The sequence below is a fragment of the Corvus cornix genome, unplaced genomic scaffold, assembly GCF_000738735.6.
Source record: "Corvus cornix cornix isolate S_Up_H32 unplaced genomic scaffold, ASM73873v5 scaffold17, whole genome shotgun sequence".
In the NCBI taxonomy this organism is placed as follows: domain Eukaryota; kingdom Metazoa; phylum Chordata; class Aves; order Passeriformes; family Corvidae; genus Corvus; species Corvus cornix.
Window position 1 is genome coordinate 255,577 of NW_024108685.1, and position 20,300 is coordinate 275,876.

General features: G+C 57.5%; 1 protein-coding gene across 1 annotated transcript in view; it reads left to right on the forward strand.

Annotated features, from left to right (window-relative positions):
* Positions 1–20,300, forward strand: part of LOC120412183 (zinc finger protein 850-like) — a 65,496-nt gene that overhangs the window by 33,017 nt on the left and 12,179 nt on the right. The window contains 3 exon segments of the mRNA XM_039572517.1: positions 9,635–9,808; positions 13,453–14,654; positions 16,561–16,564. Coding sequence (XP_039428451.1) covers positions 9,635–9,808; positions 13,453–14,654; positions 16,561–16,564 — 1,380 coding nt within the window.

The following is a 20,300-nucleotide window of genomic DNA, read 5'->3' on the forward strand; positions in this document are numbered from 1 at the left end:
CCACCATCTCCAAGCTCCGGCCAGATCTTCTGCCGCCTTCCCGGAACAGGGTGGATCTTTCCTCCTTGCAGATCCCTGGGCTGGGTTTGCAGCTCCTCCTCATGCAGGATCGCCGGGGCTTTTCCTCCCAGTTGGATTCCTGTGCTGTGGAGCTGCTTCAAAACGGCCTCTTCTGTGAGGTTCTGCTGAGGGGATTTGTCCTCCCTGGTCTCCATCTGCAGCTCAGTGCCTGGGGGAGGAAGGACAAGGAGAGGATGGGATTTGCCTCCGTGCCACAGGGAATGGGAAGGAGATCCCCCAGTCCATCCCCGGCAGGACGGCGTCGGCAGCGGGGTTGTCCTGCAGCCGGGGGTGATGCTGGGTTGGGAGATGGAGCAGAAGAGAAGGGGAAAGGGGCAGTGACTTCCTCCTCACCTGCCTGGGTGTCCTGGGACATCTTCCTCTTCTTCACAGACTCTTCCTCCCTCTGGCCAAGGCTTGGGAATGATAAATCCTGGTTTCAGGGGAAAAACAGTTGGTTAGTGCCTTGGGTTGGGGGTTCCTCCTGCCCAAGTCCATCTCTAGAAGTCACCAGGCATTTGTGTTCATAAAACCCTTCAAAATATTAAGATCCAGCCACAAAAGCCCTAAACACAGAGACACAGCCCCAAAACTCCCAAAATCTTGATATACAGGAAAAACTCCTCCACAATAGGAAAATTCTGCCCTTCAAAAAACCAAACCACCAACATTTAGACCAATAAAGCTCAGAAACAACAGGATTCCCTCCCTCACCCCAAAAATTTAGAAAATATCAAGATTCAGCCCAAGAGATCCAAATTCAAACAGAAAACTCCAAGATTCAGCAAAAATAACCTCTCAGGAGTTCCCTCTCTCTGGGTTTCTGGGGGTCCCGCATGTTTTTGGGGCTTTCCCTATCCAGGGTTCCTGCATCTCTGGATTACCGAGGGTCCCATGAATCACAGGGGTCTCCCCTTTCTGGGCTCCCCACTTCAGTGTCCAGGGGGTTCCCCTGCTCTCCAGCCTCCCCCTCCCTTCAGGCTGCCGGGGGTGCCCCAGCTCTGGGATTGCCCCTCTCCGCTCTTCCCACTCCGTGGCTCTCGGGCTTCCCCCAAACCTGGATCTCCCAGGCAGTCCCCAAAACCGGTGTCCCCCTCACACCGTGCCACCACCAGGAGATCGTCACGTGGTACCAGAGCCTGACCCAGGGAGACCAACCCACACGTGGGGGGAGACCCTGCATCCCCCTACCCATGGCCGGGGCTCTGCCATGAGCCGCCAGCGGGAACCCCCCAAAAAACCCTCCCAGGGACTGCCCAAGGTATTTGGGGCAAGCTTCCCCTCCTCAGTCCCCTGCGGAATGCAGGGGGGGCGATGCTCCCAGGGCGGGGGGCTGCAGATACGGGGAGCGATGGACGCACGTGCTGCCTCCTCTTCCTCCTCCTGTTCCTGCTCCCACTCCTCCTCTATCCCTCCTCTTCCTCCCGCTCCTCCTGCACTTCCTCCTTCTCCTCCTTCCATCCCTTCTCCCCTCCTCCTTCATCCCTCCCCTGCTCCTCCTCCCCCCAGGCCCAGCGCCCACCCTTGGCCCCCTCCCCCAAACCCATCGCATCCCGTGGGAGGAGCAGGGATGGAGCTGGGGCCGGTCAGGCTGGGGCAGCGCTGGGCTCTTGGCTGCTCCCAGCCGCTGTGGGGGAAGCCAGGAAGGGGAAAAGAGGCAAGATTGTTGTGTGGAGAAAAAAGTTTCAGGTTTGTGGCCCCTCTCAGTGGGGACTTGGACCCCTTTGATCTCACCTCAGAAACCTGGAGATTCTGGAGGGGGAATGCAAAGATGGGTGGGAGATCCCAAGGGATTTTGGGGATAGGGTGAGGGGTTGTGGGAGCCACTTCCTGGGGGGGAGTCAGGCTGGAGACCCCTGGGCTGGACTCCTGGTCTGGGCATTCCAGCTCCCATTTTCTGTTCTCTTCCTCCCTTTTTCCCACCTCTCTCAGTATTTTCCCGTTGTCCCCATCACACCCCTGAGACACTCATGTTCACCTGAGTCCTGCTAGCCCCCGGACACGTGAGCTCCCAGCACCACCAGTACCACCAGTACGGCCCCAGCTGCCAGCACACGCCCCATGGCCAGTGCCGGGCAAGTGCCGCCAGCCCCAAAGCAGCCGCGCTGTGCTGTGGAGGGGTCCCCATGGCCCTGCCCCACGCGGCACTGGGAGCACCAGTCTGGACCAGTGCGGAGCACGGGTGGGCAGCATCAGAACCCACGAAAGTGGGTCCCCACATGCCATTTAGACCCCCCCAACTGCTGGAAAGCATCAGGATCCTCCCAAAAAAGGAGTCACCTTCGCCCCCCAAAATGACCACAAAATCTCCCAGAGCCGTTTATATCCCCCGCCAAAATTGGTGGAAAGCAGCAGGATCTACCCTAAAATGGGCTCCCCATGTCCTTCCCTGTGGGGCCAAGTGCAAGAGCCAGGTGTGTCCCCCCTCCCAGTAACACATCCCTCAGGACTGGAGGGTGCTGCAATGTGTGTGAACCTCCTCAGGAACTGGATCCCCCAAACCTTTTCATCCCAACATGTGTCTGTTTCATTCCAGACCCCATCCCAGCCATCCTCCCTCTCCCAAATACAGCCTCGTTCTTAGGGGGGCAGAGCTGCTTCTGGGGGCATCGGTGAGTGCAGGGGATCCTTTATCCCCCTCGTGCAGCTCCAAGCTCCCGAGGGCAAAGCCCTGGTTTCTAGGGCTGTGCCCGCTCCTCAAATCTGTCGGATTTAATACCCAAGTGCGGCAACCCCGTGCCCTGTGGCAGCAGCCCGTTGTCAGGACACGGCCCCGGGAGCTGCGCTAATGCCCGGCGGTGCCCGGGAGGGTCTGAGGGGAGGGGAGTTCATAAGGACCCCCCGCGCCTCTCGCTGCGCATAAAAAGGTTTTTAATGTATGGGAGCGATTTTCCACGGTTTCTGGGCTCCATGGGGCCGAGGCGGCGGCAGCGGGAGCCGCGGGGGCCCGGCCCGTGGGGGCGGCCGGGGGTGAAAAGTGCGCGGCGACCCCAGCGCGGTGCCCGAGGGCTGAGCGAGCTGGTCGGGAACAACCCCGGAACCCCCCCGGTGCCCGAGGGCTGAGCGGAGCTGCTCGGAACACCCCGCTCGTCTCCGCCGCTCCAAGCCGCTTTCCCGGCTCCGGCTGCCGCCGCCGCCCCCCGGTGCTGCTCGAGGCGCAGCCCGTCCCTCGCTGCGGCTCCTTCAGTGACACCGGCGGCCGAGAGCCCTCGGGGCGGCTCCAGAAGACCCCAGAACTGCCCCCGGCTGCGGCTCTTTCGGTGACGCGGGGCGGCCGAGAGCCCCCGCTGCTGCCCCGACGGTCCCTCGGTGCGGCTCTTTCAGTCACGGGCAGCGGCCACTCCCGGTGCGGGGTTTTTGTTATTTTTTTATTCTATTCTCTAGAGTTTAGTCCATTCCCACCTCCCATCCCAAGCCCCTCCAGTGCGGCTTTTTCACCACCGTCACCTCTCGCCGCTCTCTCGGTGCAGCTCTTCAGTGACACGGGGCTGCGGAGATCCCCGGGTGAGGCTCTTTTGAGCCCAGGCAGTGCCCATCCCGCCCCGCAGCTCTTCTACCGCCGCCCCGCCAGTCCCTCGGGGCAGCTCTTTTACTGACACGGGGCCGCGGAGAGCCCGGTTGCGGCTCTTTTATTGCATTTTAATCTATTCTCAGTGTTTTATTCCATTCACACCTGCCACCCCCTCGGCTCTGCCCTTCTGGCCACATCCGACAGCGCCCGTCCCGCCGTGCGGCTCCTCCAGTGACACCGAGCGCCGGGGACATCCCGGTGCAGTTTTATTCTATTTCACTCTATTCTCTGGATTTTCTTCTATTCACCCCCCACTCGTCCCTCGGTGCAGCTCCTTCAGACGCGGGCGGCTCAGAACCCTCGGTGCGGCTCTTTAACACCGTCTTGCCTCTGGTGCAGCTTCTCTCGCCCCCTCAGACCGCCGTCTCACGGGGCCGCTCCAACAGGGCCCCGCCCGCCGCCGCTCCCGGAGGCCTCCCCCCTGCTCCCCGGGGATCGGACACTGCAGGCAGTTCTTTCTCTTTCTCCTTCTCCTTCTCCTTCTCCTTCTCCTTCTCCTTCTCCTTCTCCTTCTCCTTCTCCTTCTCCTTCTCCTTCTCCTTCTCCTTCTCCTTCTCCTTTTTCTTCTCCTTCTTCTCCTTCTCCTTCTCCTTCTCCTTTTTCTTCTCCTTCTTCTCCTTCTCCTTCTTCTTCATCTTCATCTTCTTCTTTGTCTTCTTCTTCTTCGTCTTCGTCTTCATCTTCTTCTTCGTCTTCTTCCTCTTCTTCCTCCTGCCGGGATTCAGCCCCCGCCGCCGCCCGGCTCCTTCTGCCGCTCCTGCCCGGCACGAAGCGGCGGTGCCGCTGACGGGGCCGGAGCGCGGCTGCCCCGCGACTGCCCCGCGCCTCAGGGCCGGGCCGGGGAGTGACCGCACGGCTGGGGAGGACCCCCCGCTGGCCAGGGCAGGGACTGACCCCACGTGGAGCTCAGCTGTCATCCTGAAATGAAGGAATCGAACGTGGGTGCTGGCGCTTCTGTAACCTCAAGCTGTTCCTCGATACTCGACACTTTAGTTCTGGCCATAGGAAGCCCTTCAGCAGCAATGTCTCTCCCAGCCACTGGTTTCTGGCTCACACCCAGCTCGGAGCTTGGACAAGAAACCCAAAGTCCCAGAAGAAAATGCTCTGCCGTCACTTTTTTTTCATAGTTATATTTTATTTTATACGTGTCTGTGATGACGTATTTAAGAAGGAAATCAAAACCATGCGCAGCTCTCCCGTGGGGTGGCGAGTCGCCGTGGCCAGGGCCATCCTGGCTCCGCAAGCGGCCACGTGGCTACTGCCATCTCAGCATGGCCAGCGGCAAGCTTTGCCTGCTTGGCCACCTCTAGCCAGCTGTGCTGTGGGCAGAAGGGCAGGGGCAGCGGCAGTGGCTTCTTTTTTGTGCCCCGCTTGAAGAAAGACATTGAATGGCGCCGGTGCTGCGGTGGCCGGCACCGGACGCGCAGTGGCGGGGGGAGGGGGCTACGTGGCCAACAGCGGAGGCATGGCGAGCGATTCCCCAACGCAGAATTCGGACAAAATAGGCCTCTCGGCGCTGTGAAGTCCTGCAGAAGTCTTTGAACTGGTGGAATTTGTTGGTAATGGTACTTACGAGCAGCAGTTTTTTCCTTCTTCGAGAAAGAGGAGGAAGTGAGGACACGTGGTGGAAGACAGTGTGGCGGCACCAAGGTCAGTGGAAAGAAAGAGGGGCAGGAGGTGCTCCAAGTGTCAGAGTCGAGATCTCTCTGCAAGCCGTGGTGAGGACTGGGATAAAACAAACTCTCCCTATAATTCATGAAGTCCATGGGGGGATGCAGAGATCCTCTTGCAGCCCATGTGCAGAACAGGTGCTTGCACCAGAGCAGGTGGATGCCGGAGGAAGCTGTAATCCAGTGGGAGACCCGAACAGAGAGAGAGGGCCTTTTCTTCCAGAGATAGAGGAAGAGGGCCCTTGTTCCAGTCTAGAGCAGCTTATCCTTAAAGACTACACCCCATGGACTAAAATGATCCACACTATGCAGTTTTGGGAAGACTGTTTTGCCTGTGGGAGAGACTCACGTTACAGCAGGTCGGGCAGGACTGCTACTCGTGAAATTAGAACCACGCTGGAGAAGTTCATTAAGAACTGTCTCCCGTGGGAAGACCCCACAGCACAGCAGAAGAAAGAGACTCCCCTCCCTAAGCAAACTGAAGAAAGATTTTGGGTGAGGAACTGACCAAAGCCCCCACGCCCTGTTTCCCTGCACTGTTGGTGGGAAGGAGGGAGGGGTTGAGGGGAAAAAAGTGTTTTAAAGGCTTATTTTATTCCTCATTATCCTTCTCTGACTGCTAATAATAAATTTACTTTATCCCTTTAAGTTTGAGCCTGTTTAGCCCTTAGAGTGTTTTTTCTTAATCCTTATCTCAACCCATAAGCCCTTCGTTTTTTTCCCCTTCCCTGCTCAGCTGTATCAGAGGACAACGAGTGAATGGTTTTTCGTGGGTGCCTGGTGTTTGGCCAGTGTCAAACCACAACACCAAGGAGATCGATGGAAGGAATGAGGAATTTTTGAACTCTTTCCGCTGCTGTTTCCAGAAGGTCCGGCCGGGTCCTGCCGGGAGGAGCCGGGGCGGGGAGGGGCCTCAGGGCTTAACTGGGGAGAAAAGTTGAATTGGGGCAAGGAAACTTTAATGGTGGGGAGAAAATGTGAACGGAGGGGATTTGAATGGGAGGGGATGATTTGAACTGGGCAGAGAAAATGAAGTGGGGGAGGAGCCCCCCAGCCCTCGGCTTGCCCCGAAGGTGCTGCCAGCGTTCCCCTGCTCCCACCCCCCGGGCTGGGGGCGCGGAGCTGCCGCTGCTCCCCGGGAATGCCACGGGATAAAAACTCCACTCAAGCTTTTATGTTCCCAGTCATTCCCAATAAGATCCCACTTGCCCCCAACATGGTCCCAGTTGTTCCCAGTCATGCCCTGTATGATTCTTTTCACTCTCAGTCCCTCCCAGTAGGAGTCAGGTACAGCCCCAGTCACTTTCAGAATGAACCCAGCCACTCCCAGTCAGTCCCTCTATGATGCCTTTTGTCCCATCATGGTCCCAGTTGCTCTAAGCATGATCCCAGTAACTCGCAGATACTCCCAGTACTATGCCAGTCACTCCAGTGTGACCCTGTCAGTCCCAGCATGATCCCAGTATGACCCCAGCATGGGCCCAGCTGCTCCCTTGTTGCCCCAGTTCTGGTCCAGTGGGTTCTAGTTCCAGTTTGTCCCAGTCCATCCCAGTCTGTCACATTCTGTCCTGGTCCCTTCCCAGCAGCTGCTGCCATTTCCCGGATCCTGCGCCCTCCAACCTCCGGAGCTGCGCTGGACATCCCCCAGGATGCTGACGGGGGTCAGGGGCTTCGTGCTGGACTTTTGTTTTCCTAGGCTGGGGCTCAGCCTCCACCTGTGGGAGAAGGTGAGGGGGGGTCTCTGGGGGGCCATGTCCTCTTGGAGCCTGTGCCCCTCTCAGGCCTCCCCCAACCCCGGGGTCACTCCCTTTTCTTTCCCCCGGAGCTCCTGACCCAGCTCGTGCTCCCCCCTGGGAGGGGGCTTTGGGAACCCCCTTTCCTTGGGCCCCCTGGAATCCCCATTCCTCGGCACTGGGACCCCCCTGCATCTCCTTCCCCAGCTCTGGGACCCCCCTGCACCCCCTGACCCTGCACCAACACCCCCTGCACCCCTTTCCAGGTATCCATCTCTCCCAGCCCCTGGATCCCCCTTTTCCCTGACCCCGGGGACCCCCGGACCCCCATTCACGGCCATCCCAGGGCACCTCAGCCCCAGGCCTCTCTTTGCTGGGAAACCCGAACTGGGCATGGGGCTCTGCAGCCGCTCTGGGATTTGTGATCACCCAAAGGGAGAGGAGAGGGAGAAGGGGAGGGGAGGGGAGGGAGGGGAGGGGAGGGGGGAGGGGAGGGGGCGGGGAGGGAGGGGAGGGGAGGGAGGGGAGGGGGAGAGGAGAGGAGAGGAGGAGAGGAGGGAGAGGAGGGGAGGGGAGGGAGGAGGGAGGGAGGGGAGAGAGAGGAGGAGGAGAGGAGAGGAGAGGAGAGGAGAGGGGAGGGAGGGGAGGGAGGGAGGGGAGGGAGGGGAGGGGAGGGGAGGGGAGGGAGAAGGAGATTCAGAATCAGGGATTGGACTCACAGCACCCAGTTCCACTCTGCTGGGGTTGGGGACTGCAGGAAAAATTGGATCTGCTGCTCCCGGAGCTTTTCCCCTTTGGGCCAAACCCAGCGGGTTCCAGGCAGAGTTTGGCCGCAGGGCCCGGGAGTTCAGCCCAGCCCGGCCAGGTCCCAGGGCGTGGGTGTGGAGGGTCCCAGGGGGGTCCAGGGGACAGGGGGGTCCCAGGAGGGGATCCAGGTGAATTCCCTGCTTCCAGTGAGGGATCTGTATTTTAAGAGAGGTGGTTGATGGTGCTGTAAAGGAGCAAACTGCAGAAGAAGTCACAGAGAAGTCATTTAAGCAGGGACTACCCGTGGTTAATTCCTAAAACCAAAATAAGCCAGTATTTATTTTGAGGGAAAATGATTTATAATGGCATTTTGAGGGTCAACAGGATAAATACACAGAAATAAATACAAAGAAAATACAAAGAGGTGAGACAGGAGTGGAGCTCGCTGGACTGATCCTGGGCAGAGCCCGGGCAGACCCTGCATGAATTTGGCTGCCTGAATGCAGCTCTTGCCCGGGCCCCAGGGCTGGCCCCCTCTGGGTGTCTCTCCCAGCACCACAGGGATGCTCCTGCCCCTTCCCTGGTGCCCCAGGGTCCTTCTGGGGCCACCCAGACACCTCCCTGGGCCTCTGGAGGCCCCGTGGCACGGTGCAGACAGGGGTCAAATCAAAGCTTCCTTGGAAGATGGAGGCAGGAGAATATTGCCCACGATCTTCTTTCCAGCTGCCCTCCACACTCCTGCAATTCCTGCTGGGACACTCAGGCTCTCCATTCCGGGGCTCTGCAGCTCCCGTGCAAACCCATCCATCACTGTGTCCCCTCTCACATGGATATCAAGGAAATGACACAGCAATGTCCAGAAAACCTGAACTTGATTAACTTGACTGCTCTAAAAATCTGCAGCTGGGGGATGACGGGAAGACTACGGGGTGAGAACCTTATGCCTCCAAAAAGGGTCAAGAGTTTGGAACTGGAACACTCAGGGAAACTTCAGCTTCTGGGGGAAAAGGTGGCTGGGAGCTCTATGGCTGAGGATGTGGGGCTTCACTAACAATGGGAAAGGAGGAGAGAAGGGGTAAAAGGGGAGGTTTAGGAGCCCTAAACGTGGCGTGGGGGGGGTGGGTTCATCCCCAAACTGAGCCAAGGGGAGCAGGGATTTGGGACGACTATGGGAAAGGGGTGGGAGAGGGGGGATAAAAGGAGGGGGACAGTGGGAAAGTGTCCCCACCACTTGAATCCCTGGAGCGATTTTTTGGGGCTTGCGGGGGAGGGGGGATGGATCCGCACTGGAGGGGTCCCCAAGCCCCTGCCCATCCCTGGGGGGCTCATGGGGGATTCCCCCACCCAACACCAGTGCTGCAGGGGGCGGGGGGGGTGGTAAGAAATAAGGGACCGGGTGGGCACAGAGGAGGAGCGGGGGGAGGAAGAGGAAGAAGAGAAGAGGAGGAGCAGCAGGAACAGGAGGAGCAGGACGAGGAGCCGAAGGAGACGCACGACGTTCGCTGCCCGCTCTCCGCCGCAGCCTCGGGAGCATCGTCTCCCCTACATCCCGCAGGTGAGCGGGGAGGGGAAGTTCGCCCCCAAATATATCAGGTGGTCCCTGAGCGGTGCCCAGAGAGGGGAGAACCCCGGGATCCGCGGGACCCCCATCAGCCCAGAGGAAGGGAGACCCCCAGAACCCCAAAGTGGAGAGACCAAAGAGGGGGAAATCCTGGGATGGGTTTTCTGGGCTGAGTCGTGGTCGTTTGGAGATCTTTACAGACACAAAACCCCCAGTGACTTTCTGAGATGGACCTGGGCAGTAGGAACCCCCAGCCCAAGGCGTTCATCCCTTGTTTCTCCCCCCAAACCAGGATTTGTCATTCCCAAGGCGTGGCCAGATGGAGGAGGAGGAAAAGCCCCGGAGATGCCGCACGAGGAGGGGCTGCAAACGCAGCCCAGAGAGATCCAAGGAGGAAAGAGCCCCCCTGTGCTGGGGAAGGCGGCCGGAGATCCAGGGGAGCTCGGAGCTGGGGGAGAAGCCTCAGGGCGGGGAGAAGCCCCACAAGTGCTTAGAATGTGGGAAGAGCTTCAGCACGAGCTGCAGCCTTATCCATCCCTGCAAGATCCACAGTGGGGAACGACCCCGTGAATGTCGGGAATGTGGAAAGAGCTTCAGCATGAGCATGGTCCTGATCGAGCACCAGGTGATCCACACAGGGGAACAGCTCCACACCTGCACGGAATGTGGGAAGAGCTTTGGGGGCAGCTCCATCCTGAGAAAGCACCGGCACACCTGCACCGGGGAGAGGCCCTGCGAGTGCCCCGAGTGCGGGAAGAGCTTCGTGCGCTGCTCCAGCTCCATCCCCCGTGGGGAGGATCGGCGTTGGATGATCCCCAGTGACCCCCGTGGGGCAGAGCCCTGGTGACCCCCGTTCCGGGTGATCCCTGCTGGGTGGGGGGGAGGTATTGGACTCATCAGTTGCCAGGCAGACCCTCAGCGCCGAGTGCCCCGCACTGGACTCGGCCTCCCAGTGCCGCACACTTCATTCCCAGTCCCTCCCAGTGCCACCACAGACCCTCTCAATCCCTTCCACTTGCTCTCAGTCCATTCCCAGGCCACTCCCAGACCTGCACCCTCTCTCCCAGTGCCTCCCACTGCGTTTCCAGGCCCTCTCAGTGCTGCACCAGCCCTACACCCTCCCTCTCTCCATGCCTCACCAGCTGATCCCAGTGTCTCACAGCTCTCTCCCAGTGCCCCCCAGCATGTCCATCTCGCTGGTGCCTTTGAGCTCCCAACCTGGCCCTAGCTGCGTGCTCTGCTCCGAGATGGATTTCTACCCTTCAGACATCCAGGTGAGGTGGTTCCAGGGCCAGCAGGAGCTCTCAGGGCATGTGGTGGCCACTGACATCGTCCCCTGTTGGGGTCCCTCCCCCGCCGTGTAGCCCTGGGAGAGGGGCCCTGAGGGCACAGACACGGGGTTTCCCTGCCCCTGCTCAGCCTCGTTCCATTGGTTGGTTTGTGTTCCCTGCGCGGGCAGAAGGACCCTTGGTCCCGTGACTGGAACAGTTCCTCGGCAGAGCTCCGGCCATGCGGCTGGAGAAATAAACATCTCTGAAACAGCTAGCAAGAATCTGTCTGTCCATATATATTTCCTTTCCACGGGACGCCTGGTTTGATATATGTATGTTGCAGTATCCCCACTGCAACAGTCCCCAGCGGGGACTGGACCCACCAGCTCCTGGTGCTGCTGGAAACTCCCCCTGGTGTGGGATCACCTCCACCTGCCAGGTGGAGCACGACAGCCTGGAGCACCCCCTGAGCCAGCACTGGGGTACGGCCCGGCCCCCACAGCACGGGGGGAGCTGGGTAGGGACTGGGGAGCCTGGGAGGGGGATTGCCAGTGTGCTGGGAGTAAACTGGGAGGGAGTTTGAGAGAGCCTGCTTTAAAATGGGAGAAATGCTTGGGGGTCTGACAGGGCTGGGAAGGGGTTTGAAGGATGTTGGGGAGGCTGGGATGGGGCTACAGGGGTCCTAATGGACACTGGGAGGGAGTTTGGGGGTGCTGGGTGTGGAGGGAGTTTGAGTGAGCCTGGAGGGGCTGGAATAAGACTGGGGACAGAAAAACAGGGGTTGGGATGAGGTTGGTTGTGCAGGGAAGAGACCGGGAGGGGTCTTGGTGAATCCTGGTGGGGCTGGGAAGGGACTGGGAAAGGGTTTGGGGGTCCTGAGAAGGCTGGGGAGGGACTGGGAAGAGGTTTCAGGGGCCCTGGGTGGGCTGGAGGCGACTGGGAGGGTGCTTGGAGAGTCTCGAGGTGTCTCTGAGAGGTTTTGGGGGTCCTGACCCCTGCGGACCCCCCAGAGATGCCAGCGGACACTGCCCGCAGCAAGATTCTGACGGGGATCGGGGACTTCGTGTTGGGCTTCATCTTCCTGGCGCTGGGGCTCGGCTTTCACTTGCTCGAGGAGGTGACGGGGGGTCCCGGGGATCGCATCCCCCCTCCCCCAGAGCGTGTGTGCCCCCCCGGGGCCCCCCAGCCCGGTGTCACCCCCTTTGCTCTGCCCACAGAGCTCCTGAGCCGCCGGCGGCTGCAGCCCCTCCCCGTGGCCTCGGGCCCGGCCGGGACCCCCCGCTCCGTCCCCGCGCTGATTTGGGGGGGTCGTGTGTCCCCCCCAGCCCCGCTGTCACTCTGCCCCCGCCCGGCTGCTCCCAGTGTTCCCAATAAAGCTTCCCAGTTCGGCCCGGTGCCGTTTCTTGGGGGGCGATGGGGAGGGACTTGGGGGTACCCCGCGAGGGGGCCGGAGATTTGGGGGGGGAGGGGGAGGAGAACCTGCCCCGGGATGGATCGGGAATGGGGACGTTCAGCCAATCAGAGCGCGCGGCGCTGGTGACTCACCAGTTGCCAGGCAGACCCGCAGCGCCCAGCGCTCCCCACCCGGACCCCACCTGCGCCCCCCCCTCGCCCCCAGCGCCCCCGCCAGGGGGAATTTGGGGGAGGGGGGCGCGTGGGGGGCTCCCAGGCCGGGCCCACAGCCCAGCCCTGCCCCAGCCCGACCTGTCCCGGCTCCATCCCGGCTCCTCCCGCGGGATGCGACCGCGTCCGGAAAAGAAGGGGCCAAGGGTGGGCGCTGGGCCCGGAGGGAGAAGGGATGGGGGGGGAGGAGGAGGAGGAGGAGGAGGAGGAGGAGGAGGAGGAGGAGGAGGAGGAGGAGGAGGAGGAGGAGGAGGAGGAGGGAGGAGGAGGAGGAGGAGGAGGAGGAGGGAGGAGGAAGGGTGAGGAAGGAGCGGGAGAAAGGCCGGGGGAAAGAGCAGAAGGAGGCGGGATTAGGAAAGAGGAGGAGCGGGAGAAGGGAGTGGAGGAGGAGCCAGGGGAGGAGCGGGAGGAAGAAGTGGGAGAGGGGAAGAGGAGGAGCAGGAAACGGAGGAGGAACAGGAAGAAATTCTCGGTTCCGGCGTCCGTTGCGTCCGCAGCAGCTCCGGCCCTGGGATCATCGCCCTCATCCCGCATCCCGCAGGTGAGCGGGGAAGGGGAGCTCGCCCCAAATATATCGGAGAGTCCCCGGTGGGTTTTTTTTGGGGGGGGGATAGTTAGAGCCGAGAGGACTCCAAAGCTGAGCCGCAAATGCCACTTGGGCGGATAACGGGGGTCCACGACTGGTTGGGGTTTTTGCTGGGGGAGGGAGGGGGAGATGGTTGCTGCCGACAGAGCCCGGGCAGTGGATGGGGGGATGTGGGATCCCCAGATCATCCCTAAGCGGGATCCTGGAGAGGGGGACTGCAGGAGCCACGGGACCCCCATCAGCCCAGGGAAGGGGAACCCGCGAAACACCAAAGTGTGGCGATCAGAGAGGGGGAACTCCTGGGAGGCTTTTTTTGGCTGAATGTTGGTGGTTTGAAGAGTTTTACAGACACAAAACGCCCGGTGACTTCCTGAGATGGACCTGGGCAGGAGGAACCCCCAGCCCAACGGGCTCACCCCTCGTTTTTCCTCCAAACCAGGATTTGTCATTCCCAAGGCGTGGGCGGATGGAGGAGGAGGAAAAGCCCCGGAGATGCCGCACGAGGAGGGGCTGCAAACGCAGCCCAGAGAGATCCAAGGAGGAAAGAGCCCTCCTGTGCCGGGAAGGCGGCCGGAGATCCAGGGGGAGCTTGGAGGTGGGGGAGAAGCCTCAGGGTGGGAGAAGCCTCAGGCCAGGGAGAAGCCTCAGGCCAGGGAGAAGCCCTACAAGTGCTTGGAATGTGGGAAGAGCTTCAGCCAGAGCTCCAACCTGATCCGGCACCAGGTTATCCATACTGGGGAAAAGCCCTACACCTGCTTGGAATGTGGGAAGAGCTTCAGCCAGAGCTCCCACCTGGTTCGGCACGAGGTGACCCACACTGGGGAAAAGCCCTATGAGTGTGGGGAATGTGGGAAGAGCTTCGGCTGCAACTCCGACCTCAACAAGCACCGCAAGATCCACAGTGGGAAACGACCCTACGAGTGTGGGGAGTGTGGGAAAAGCTTCAGCCAGAGCTCCAACCTTATCCGGCACCAGACAATCCACACTGGGGAACGGCCCTACAAGTGCTTGGAATGTGGGAAGAGCTTTAGACGGAACTCCAGCCTCAATGTCCACCGGCGCAGCCACACTGGCGAGAGGCCCTACGAGTGTTCTGAGTGTGGGAAGAGGTTTCAGACCACCACGAAACTCCTCCAACATCAGCCAACACACACAGAGGAGAGGCCCTTCCGCTGCGCTGATTGTGGGAAGGGCTTCAACCGCAACTCCCACCTTGTCAGCCATCGGCGCATGCACACCGGGGAGAAGCCCTACGAGTGCTTGGAGTGTGGGAAGAGCTTCAGCACGAGTTCTGACCTGATCCAGCACCAGAACATCCACACTGGGGAACGGCCCTATAAGTGTAGGGAATGTGGGAAGAGCTTCACCTGGAACTCCAACCTCAACAAGCACCTCAAGATTCACACTGGGGAACGGCCCTATGAGTGCGTGGAATGTGGGAAGAGGTTCAGGTGGAGGTCCCACCTCATCAGCCACCAGAATATCCACACCAGCAAACGTGAACGGCCCTACAAGTGTTTGGAATGTCGGAAGAGCTTCAGCAATAACTCTGACCTCATTAAGCACCAGAGGATCCACACTGGGGAACGACCCTATGAGTGTGGGGAGTGTGGGAAGAGCTTCAGCCAGAGCTCCAACCTCATCCGGCACCAGACAATCCACACCAGGGAACGGCCCTACAGGTGCTTGGAATGTGGGAAGGGCTTTAACCGCAACTCCCATCTCATCAGGCACCGGCGCATTCACACTGGGGAGAGGCCCTACGAGTGTCCCAAGTGTGGGAAGAGCTTCTCACAGAGCTCTCAGTTGACCCAACACCAACGGAGCCACCAGTAAGGGAAGCCCCGCTGTTGGGGAGGATGAAAGTTTGGTAAGAAAGTTTCACAGATATGTAGGCTTGGCAGAAGGATCTTTGAATGTAGAAACTGAGGATGAGATAGAAATGAAAGCAAGTTTTGATATAAAGTAAAAGATGTTTTGCTGAACCAGTGATCACTGAATAACTGAGACGGAAAAGGCTGGAGATGAGTTGAAAGGAGATTTTTATGATTAGGGACAAAGGTATGTGACTACAAACAAAGACATGTTTTTCACCAAGTAAATAAGTCTCAAGAAGAGCATAAGTAAATAGAAAACATGTTTTTACCAAAAAGATATGGCAGGCAAACAAGAAATGTTGATGTAGCAAGAAGAAGAAAGGTCTGAGAATTTCCCATTGTAAGCTTAAATTGTAACTTACTCTAGTGATTGGATAATAATGACCATAATATGGTCATGGTAGCAGCTATGATAGGCTATAGGCAAAGGTAAAAGTATTGTGTATGGTGCTTATTGGTTGTTATGTATTAAGATACTCAGCAAAGTATAAAATGCTTTGTAGCTTGAACAGAAGGTGGCTTCAGGTATGCCTACAGCTGTAGATGGCAGCTGTAGGGCTGGCTCTGGATACCCACTCCCTGAAATGCTGTAACTTTGCCTATGCAATAAACAGCTTTCAAGAGAGCCGCCTGAAGTCCAGACATCCTTCGTTGACACTTCTCCTATTTTCCGCGAGTGCCCCGAGTGCGGGAAGAGCTTCGTGCGCTGCTCCAGCTCCATCCCCGTGGGAGGATCAGCGCTGGATGATCCCCAGTGACCCCCGTTGGGCAGAGCCCTGGTGACCCCCGTTCCGGGTGATCCCCGCTGGGTAGGGGGAAGGTGTTGGAGAGATTTCTTTGCCTTCTCCTTGTGCTGCTGGGATTTGGTTGGTAATAAATTCCCTCCCTGTGCCCAGGCTGGGTCTGTTGTGCCCGTGCCGGTGTTTGCTGAGGGATCTCTCCCAGTCTTATCCCATCCCAGGAACCCGTGGTTAAATTTTCTCTCCCCTGTGCGGCTGCAGGGGGCAGGGACAGAGTGGCTTTGGTGGGTGCCTGGCATTGCTCCAGCATCACCCCAGGCCATGGACATCCCTGGGATCCCAGTGTGCTGGTGCATTCCCCTCTCCTCCTTTCCAGGCTGCAGCGTGATCTGAGAAACGCTTGTTAGGCCTTGGCCTTGAAAACAGCACCTGGGCTCAGCTCTTTCCGAGCTTGTCAGAAATACTGTCTGCTCCCAGGAACTGCTAACGAGCTCCTGCTTTCCTTATGACCAGCCCTGGAAAAGATTCCTCTTGCCTGAATGGCATAGCATTCCTGTTCTCCCACTTTCAGAGAAAGCGCTGGCCCAAACTGTGGCCGGGATGAAACATCGTTATGGCTGAAGCCCACTCTCTTGTGACCCTCTCAACAGAGGCCCAAAAGGAGACCCTTTGAGCTCTCCTGGGCCACCGTGGGCTGTGACCAGCAATCTCCCTCTAAGGGGGCCTGTCAGAGCCAGCAAACGCTCAGGTTTGCTATGCCTGGAGCTCGCCGAACCACGACGTGTCCTGGGCCGATACCCTCACTCCTCGAGGCCTGATCCTGTGCCCAGCAGGAGAGGAAAAAGCTTCCAAAGTGAGGATTTCACTGACCTCTGAGGGGAATTTTTCACAGGAACCTTGCTTGCACTGACTGTTTCTGTCTGTGTGCGTGCCCCTGCGCATATGCTATAGCAAACCTGAGAGAAATACTGCTTTCTTAGGTGTTTAAGTACCTTGGATACCTAAGTTAGGCCTGTAGGTAAGGTTCAGTTATCGTTATAAACTCACTTAAATGCTGCTAAGTGTTGTTCTTTTGCGAGGTTCTTTAACATAAGTTATAAACTAAGTCCGGTGTTTTTAAGCGGTGTTTTTCTGTTAAGCTGCTAAGTATCACTTGGAAGTTACAGCTGTAAGTAAGGTTATTCCTCTGTTGAATTGTTAAGGTTAAAGTGTAAATTCAGGTAGAAGTTAAAGTAATGCTGAGTGTTGCTAAGGTTTTAGGCCGTGTTCCTTTTTATCCTTGCCCGCACTGTCTTTTGTCCCATGCACCTGAACACCCACCCCACACCCCCACACTCCCCTAGAGAGTTCTCAGCTCATTTCTGTTTTGATTGCCTGGATTTTGTTTGGTTTTGTTGTTGGTTTGTTCTCCCTTGTTGTGCCCTAGCTGTCCTGTAGGTAGTAGAGTGAATCTTGCCAATGAACTTGTTGTGCTTTGTTGCTTAATGTTAAATCTGACTTTTGCTCATACCCTTGCCACTGGTTTTTCAAGCGATCTCAAACACTCTCATTCGTGACAGCACCACAGTGTCCCGCCCTCACCGAGGGCCCTGACCCGTGCCCGTGTCACAAAGGGCCACAGCCGGCACCCCAGCCACAGAGGGACAGACTGGAACCGGCACGGAGCAGCCCCGGACTTGTGGCCTTGTAGCCCCTGCCGTGCCCCGAGCCCTGGGAGGCTTCGGCCACGCTCGCACCCGACAGCCGCAGCCCGGCCCTGCGGAGCGCTGGGGCTGCAGCCCGGGCTGCTCAGGGCAGGAGGAATTGGCCGCACGGACGTGCCAGGGCCCTGTGGGCAGTGGCTCCATGTCCTGCGGGAGGCCGGGGCCGAGGGTGTCCCTCAGGGCTCTGCCGGGGCACCGGGGCTCGTCACTGCCTCGGTCAGTGGCACCCGGGGGCACCGAGCGCAGCCTCGGCGCCTTTGCAGGGCACGGGGAGCTGAGCAGGGCGGGGGCAGCACGGAAACACCGAGTGCCTGCCCGGGACAGAGCCAGGAAAGCCGGGCTGGAAAGCCGGGAGAGGCTGCTCGGAGCTGGCCCGGGGACTTGGGCACCTGGGAGACAGAGCCGGGCTCTGAGCTGACACCCCAAGCCAAAAACCTGAGAAGTTACAGCAGGTTTTCCTAGACACTCTTCATTATTCTGTATTTTCTCAACGTGACTTTTTATGAGGGAACATTTTCAGTGGTTTTTTGTATGTTTTTTCCACCCTTTATGTTGAGCTTTTGACAGGGTACCCTTCCTTCTTGGACCAGGGTAAAAGAGCAGAGGAGGCTGCTGTTCTGCTGAGTGCTTTATTTCATAGTCTAATAGCTTTCTTGAAGGCAGAGTTTGAAGTGGGTTACATGATAAAGGCAAACAGCAACAGCAGGCAAAAACAGCTGCTTCTTCTGTATGCTCTATATGCTCCATATGCTCCATATGCTCTATATGCTCTAGATTCTAGACTCTAGACTTTATATGCTTTATTTTCTAGACTCTATATTTTTTCTTACACAAGTTTGGATTATATTTGTTAATTGACCAGTAAGATTAACACACAATTCTAGTTTTTCTTTTCTTAACCTATCCTGGTCTAATTCTAACAATTGTAAGTTTTACACAAGTGTTACATAGGTATTACACAGATTTGCGTGTACATTTTCTCTCAGCTCTTATTGTTTATGTGAACACTCTATCTAAAAAATGTGAACAGTGTAATTCTATCTATATTTTGTCTAAAGTAAAGAATTCAGTGAAAAGGTAACACTGATGCAGCAAGAACTGTGTTTAAGGTCTCTGCTACAGCTTTTTCATGTTTAAGGCACTGTTCCGGTTTGGCCAAATTTAGAAATATATCCTCTGAGAGAAGGTACAACCACCCCTTCCCCCACCAGGTTCGGGAAAAAATAAACTTTCCTCAAAGGAAAGTGAAAGAGATAAAAACTATTTATTTAACAAACACATGGGAAAAGGATAATAATGCTAAATAATAAAATCTCTCGCTGTGGAGGAAAAACCTGGGAAAGTGTTCAAGTCCTCCCTTTGGTCTCCTCAGAGCTGGGGCTTGGCCCAGGGCCAGGCCCTCTGTGCCCGGTGGAAAGTCCTCCCGATGTGCTCTGATGTTAAAGCAATCGATCAGTCCAGTAGAAAAGGGAGAAAATCCGAAATTCCAGGGAAGGAAAAATTCAATTCTCAGTCTCTCTCCAGAGAAAAAGCAGCTGAGCCACTGGCCAAAAAACTGTCCTTGGGAAACAGCAAGCTGGGTGCTTCCTCGCTCCCCTGCCACAGCTGGGAAACCAATTGCTATCTGTGTGTGACCTTGAACAAGCTGCAAACTGCTTTGAAAAAGTTTTGCTCAGTTTTTCCTTCTCCCTCTCAGGCTCAGTTTGGAGGCATAGAAAGGCACAAAAATTAATTTCTGAGCATAGGCAGCGATATGGGATACACGTCATAAGGTGATGAGACAGGCACTTAGCATATATTTCTACTAAAAGTTAAAAAAAATCTATATTTCTATTTCACTTTGGTGTGGCTTCATGTATCTCAGCTTGTCCAAAGGTTTTAATTCAACCCCTGTGCTTTGGCTTCCCTCTGGGCCTGAGTCCAGAGGAGCCTTCACTCCAACACCTTTAAAAAGAAATCAATCACTTTTTGTTACGTGTTAGGAAGGTCAGGGAGGGAAACATTGTGGGCAATGAGGGTTTTTTTATTCAATATATTTTCAAAAGTGAGATGTGCCAACTCCGGACTTTGACTCCTAGAGCAGTGTCTGGTTCCAGACTGCTCTGCTTTTCACCGTGAGATCTCAGTTCCTTCAAATCCAGCAGTCAGAGCCCTTGAAACACAGAAAAGCTGGGAATCAGGTGAAAGCATTTGGAGGGTTTGCTCTGTCCATACACTCCACATCTCCCCTGGTGTTCATTCAGCCTCTCCACTCCTGTCCGACGTGCACATTGCTGTGTCCAGAGCTCAGTACATGCTTTTATGGATATATATATATATATATGTGATTATTGTATCCACAATTGCCTTGGAGTGAGTTCCTGTGATGGTACTTTCCGTGATCCTCTGCTCTGTGCCCAGAGCATGGTTATTGTGTCTTTGAGCGCCGGGAGCCCGGGACGGGCCGTGTGTGGGGCCGGGGCGGGGAGAGGCTCCTCGTTCGCTGCGCGGGCGTTTTGAAGCCTCGCTGCGCAGGATTTCCGGCGCTCTCTGTCCACCGAGGCTTTTTGCTTGGCTGAAAAGCTTTTTTGGCCCAGGCGCAGAGAGGATTTTTTTCCTTGCCGCGGTTCGGAGACGCTGCAGCGGCGAGCCTCGGGGTGCCCGCAGGGAGCTGAGCAGCTGCTCTGTCGGAGCCCGGGGGCTCCGCGCCGGCGGGAGCGGAGCGGCGCCGCTGCAGCCCAAAGCCCCAGCGAGCCGGGCCGAGCCGGGAGAGAAAACAGCCCGGGGCTTCAGCGCCGCTGCTTCGCCTGCCGGGCCCGTGCCCGCGGAGCCGCCCTGGGCAGGAGCTCAGCGCCGGCCGAGCCCCGGGCTTTCACCGCCTTCGGGACAGCCCCGGGCTGGTTTTTCCCCCGAGGGAGAAGCCGGCGCCGTCCTGTACCGCGTGTGGAGAGCGGGGATTTCTCCGGCGTTTTGGGTCTTTTGTCCCAGGGGGTGTGTGGGGGTAAGGGCTGACAATTTAATATCTAGCAGTTATCTACTGGTTTTTCTTGCCTTGAGGGCATTCTGTTTGTTAACAAATCGCTGGAGTTTTCTTCGCTTTCATCTATTAATACCCATTTCCTATTGGTGGAAAGGGATTATTGGAACCCTGTAGAGGAGGCGACACTCACTCCAGAGTG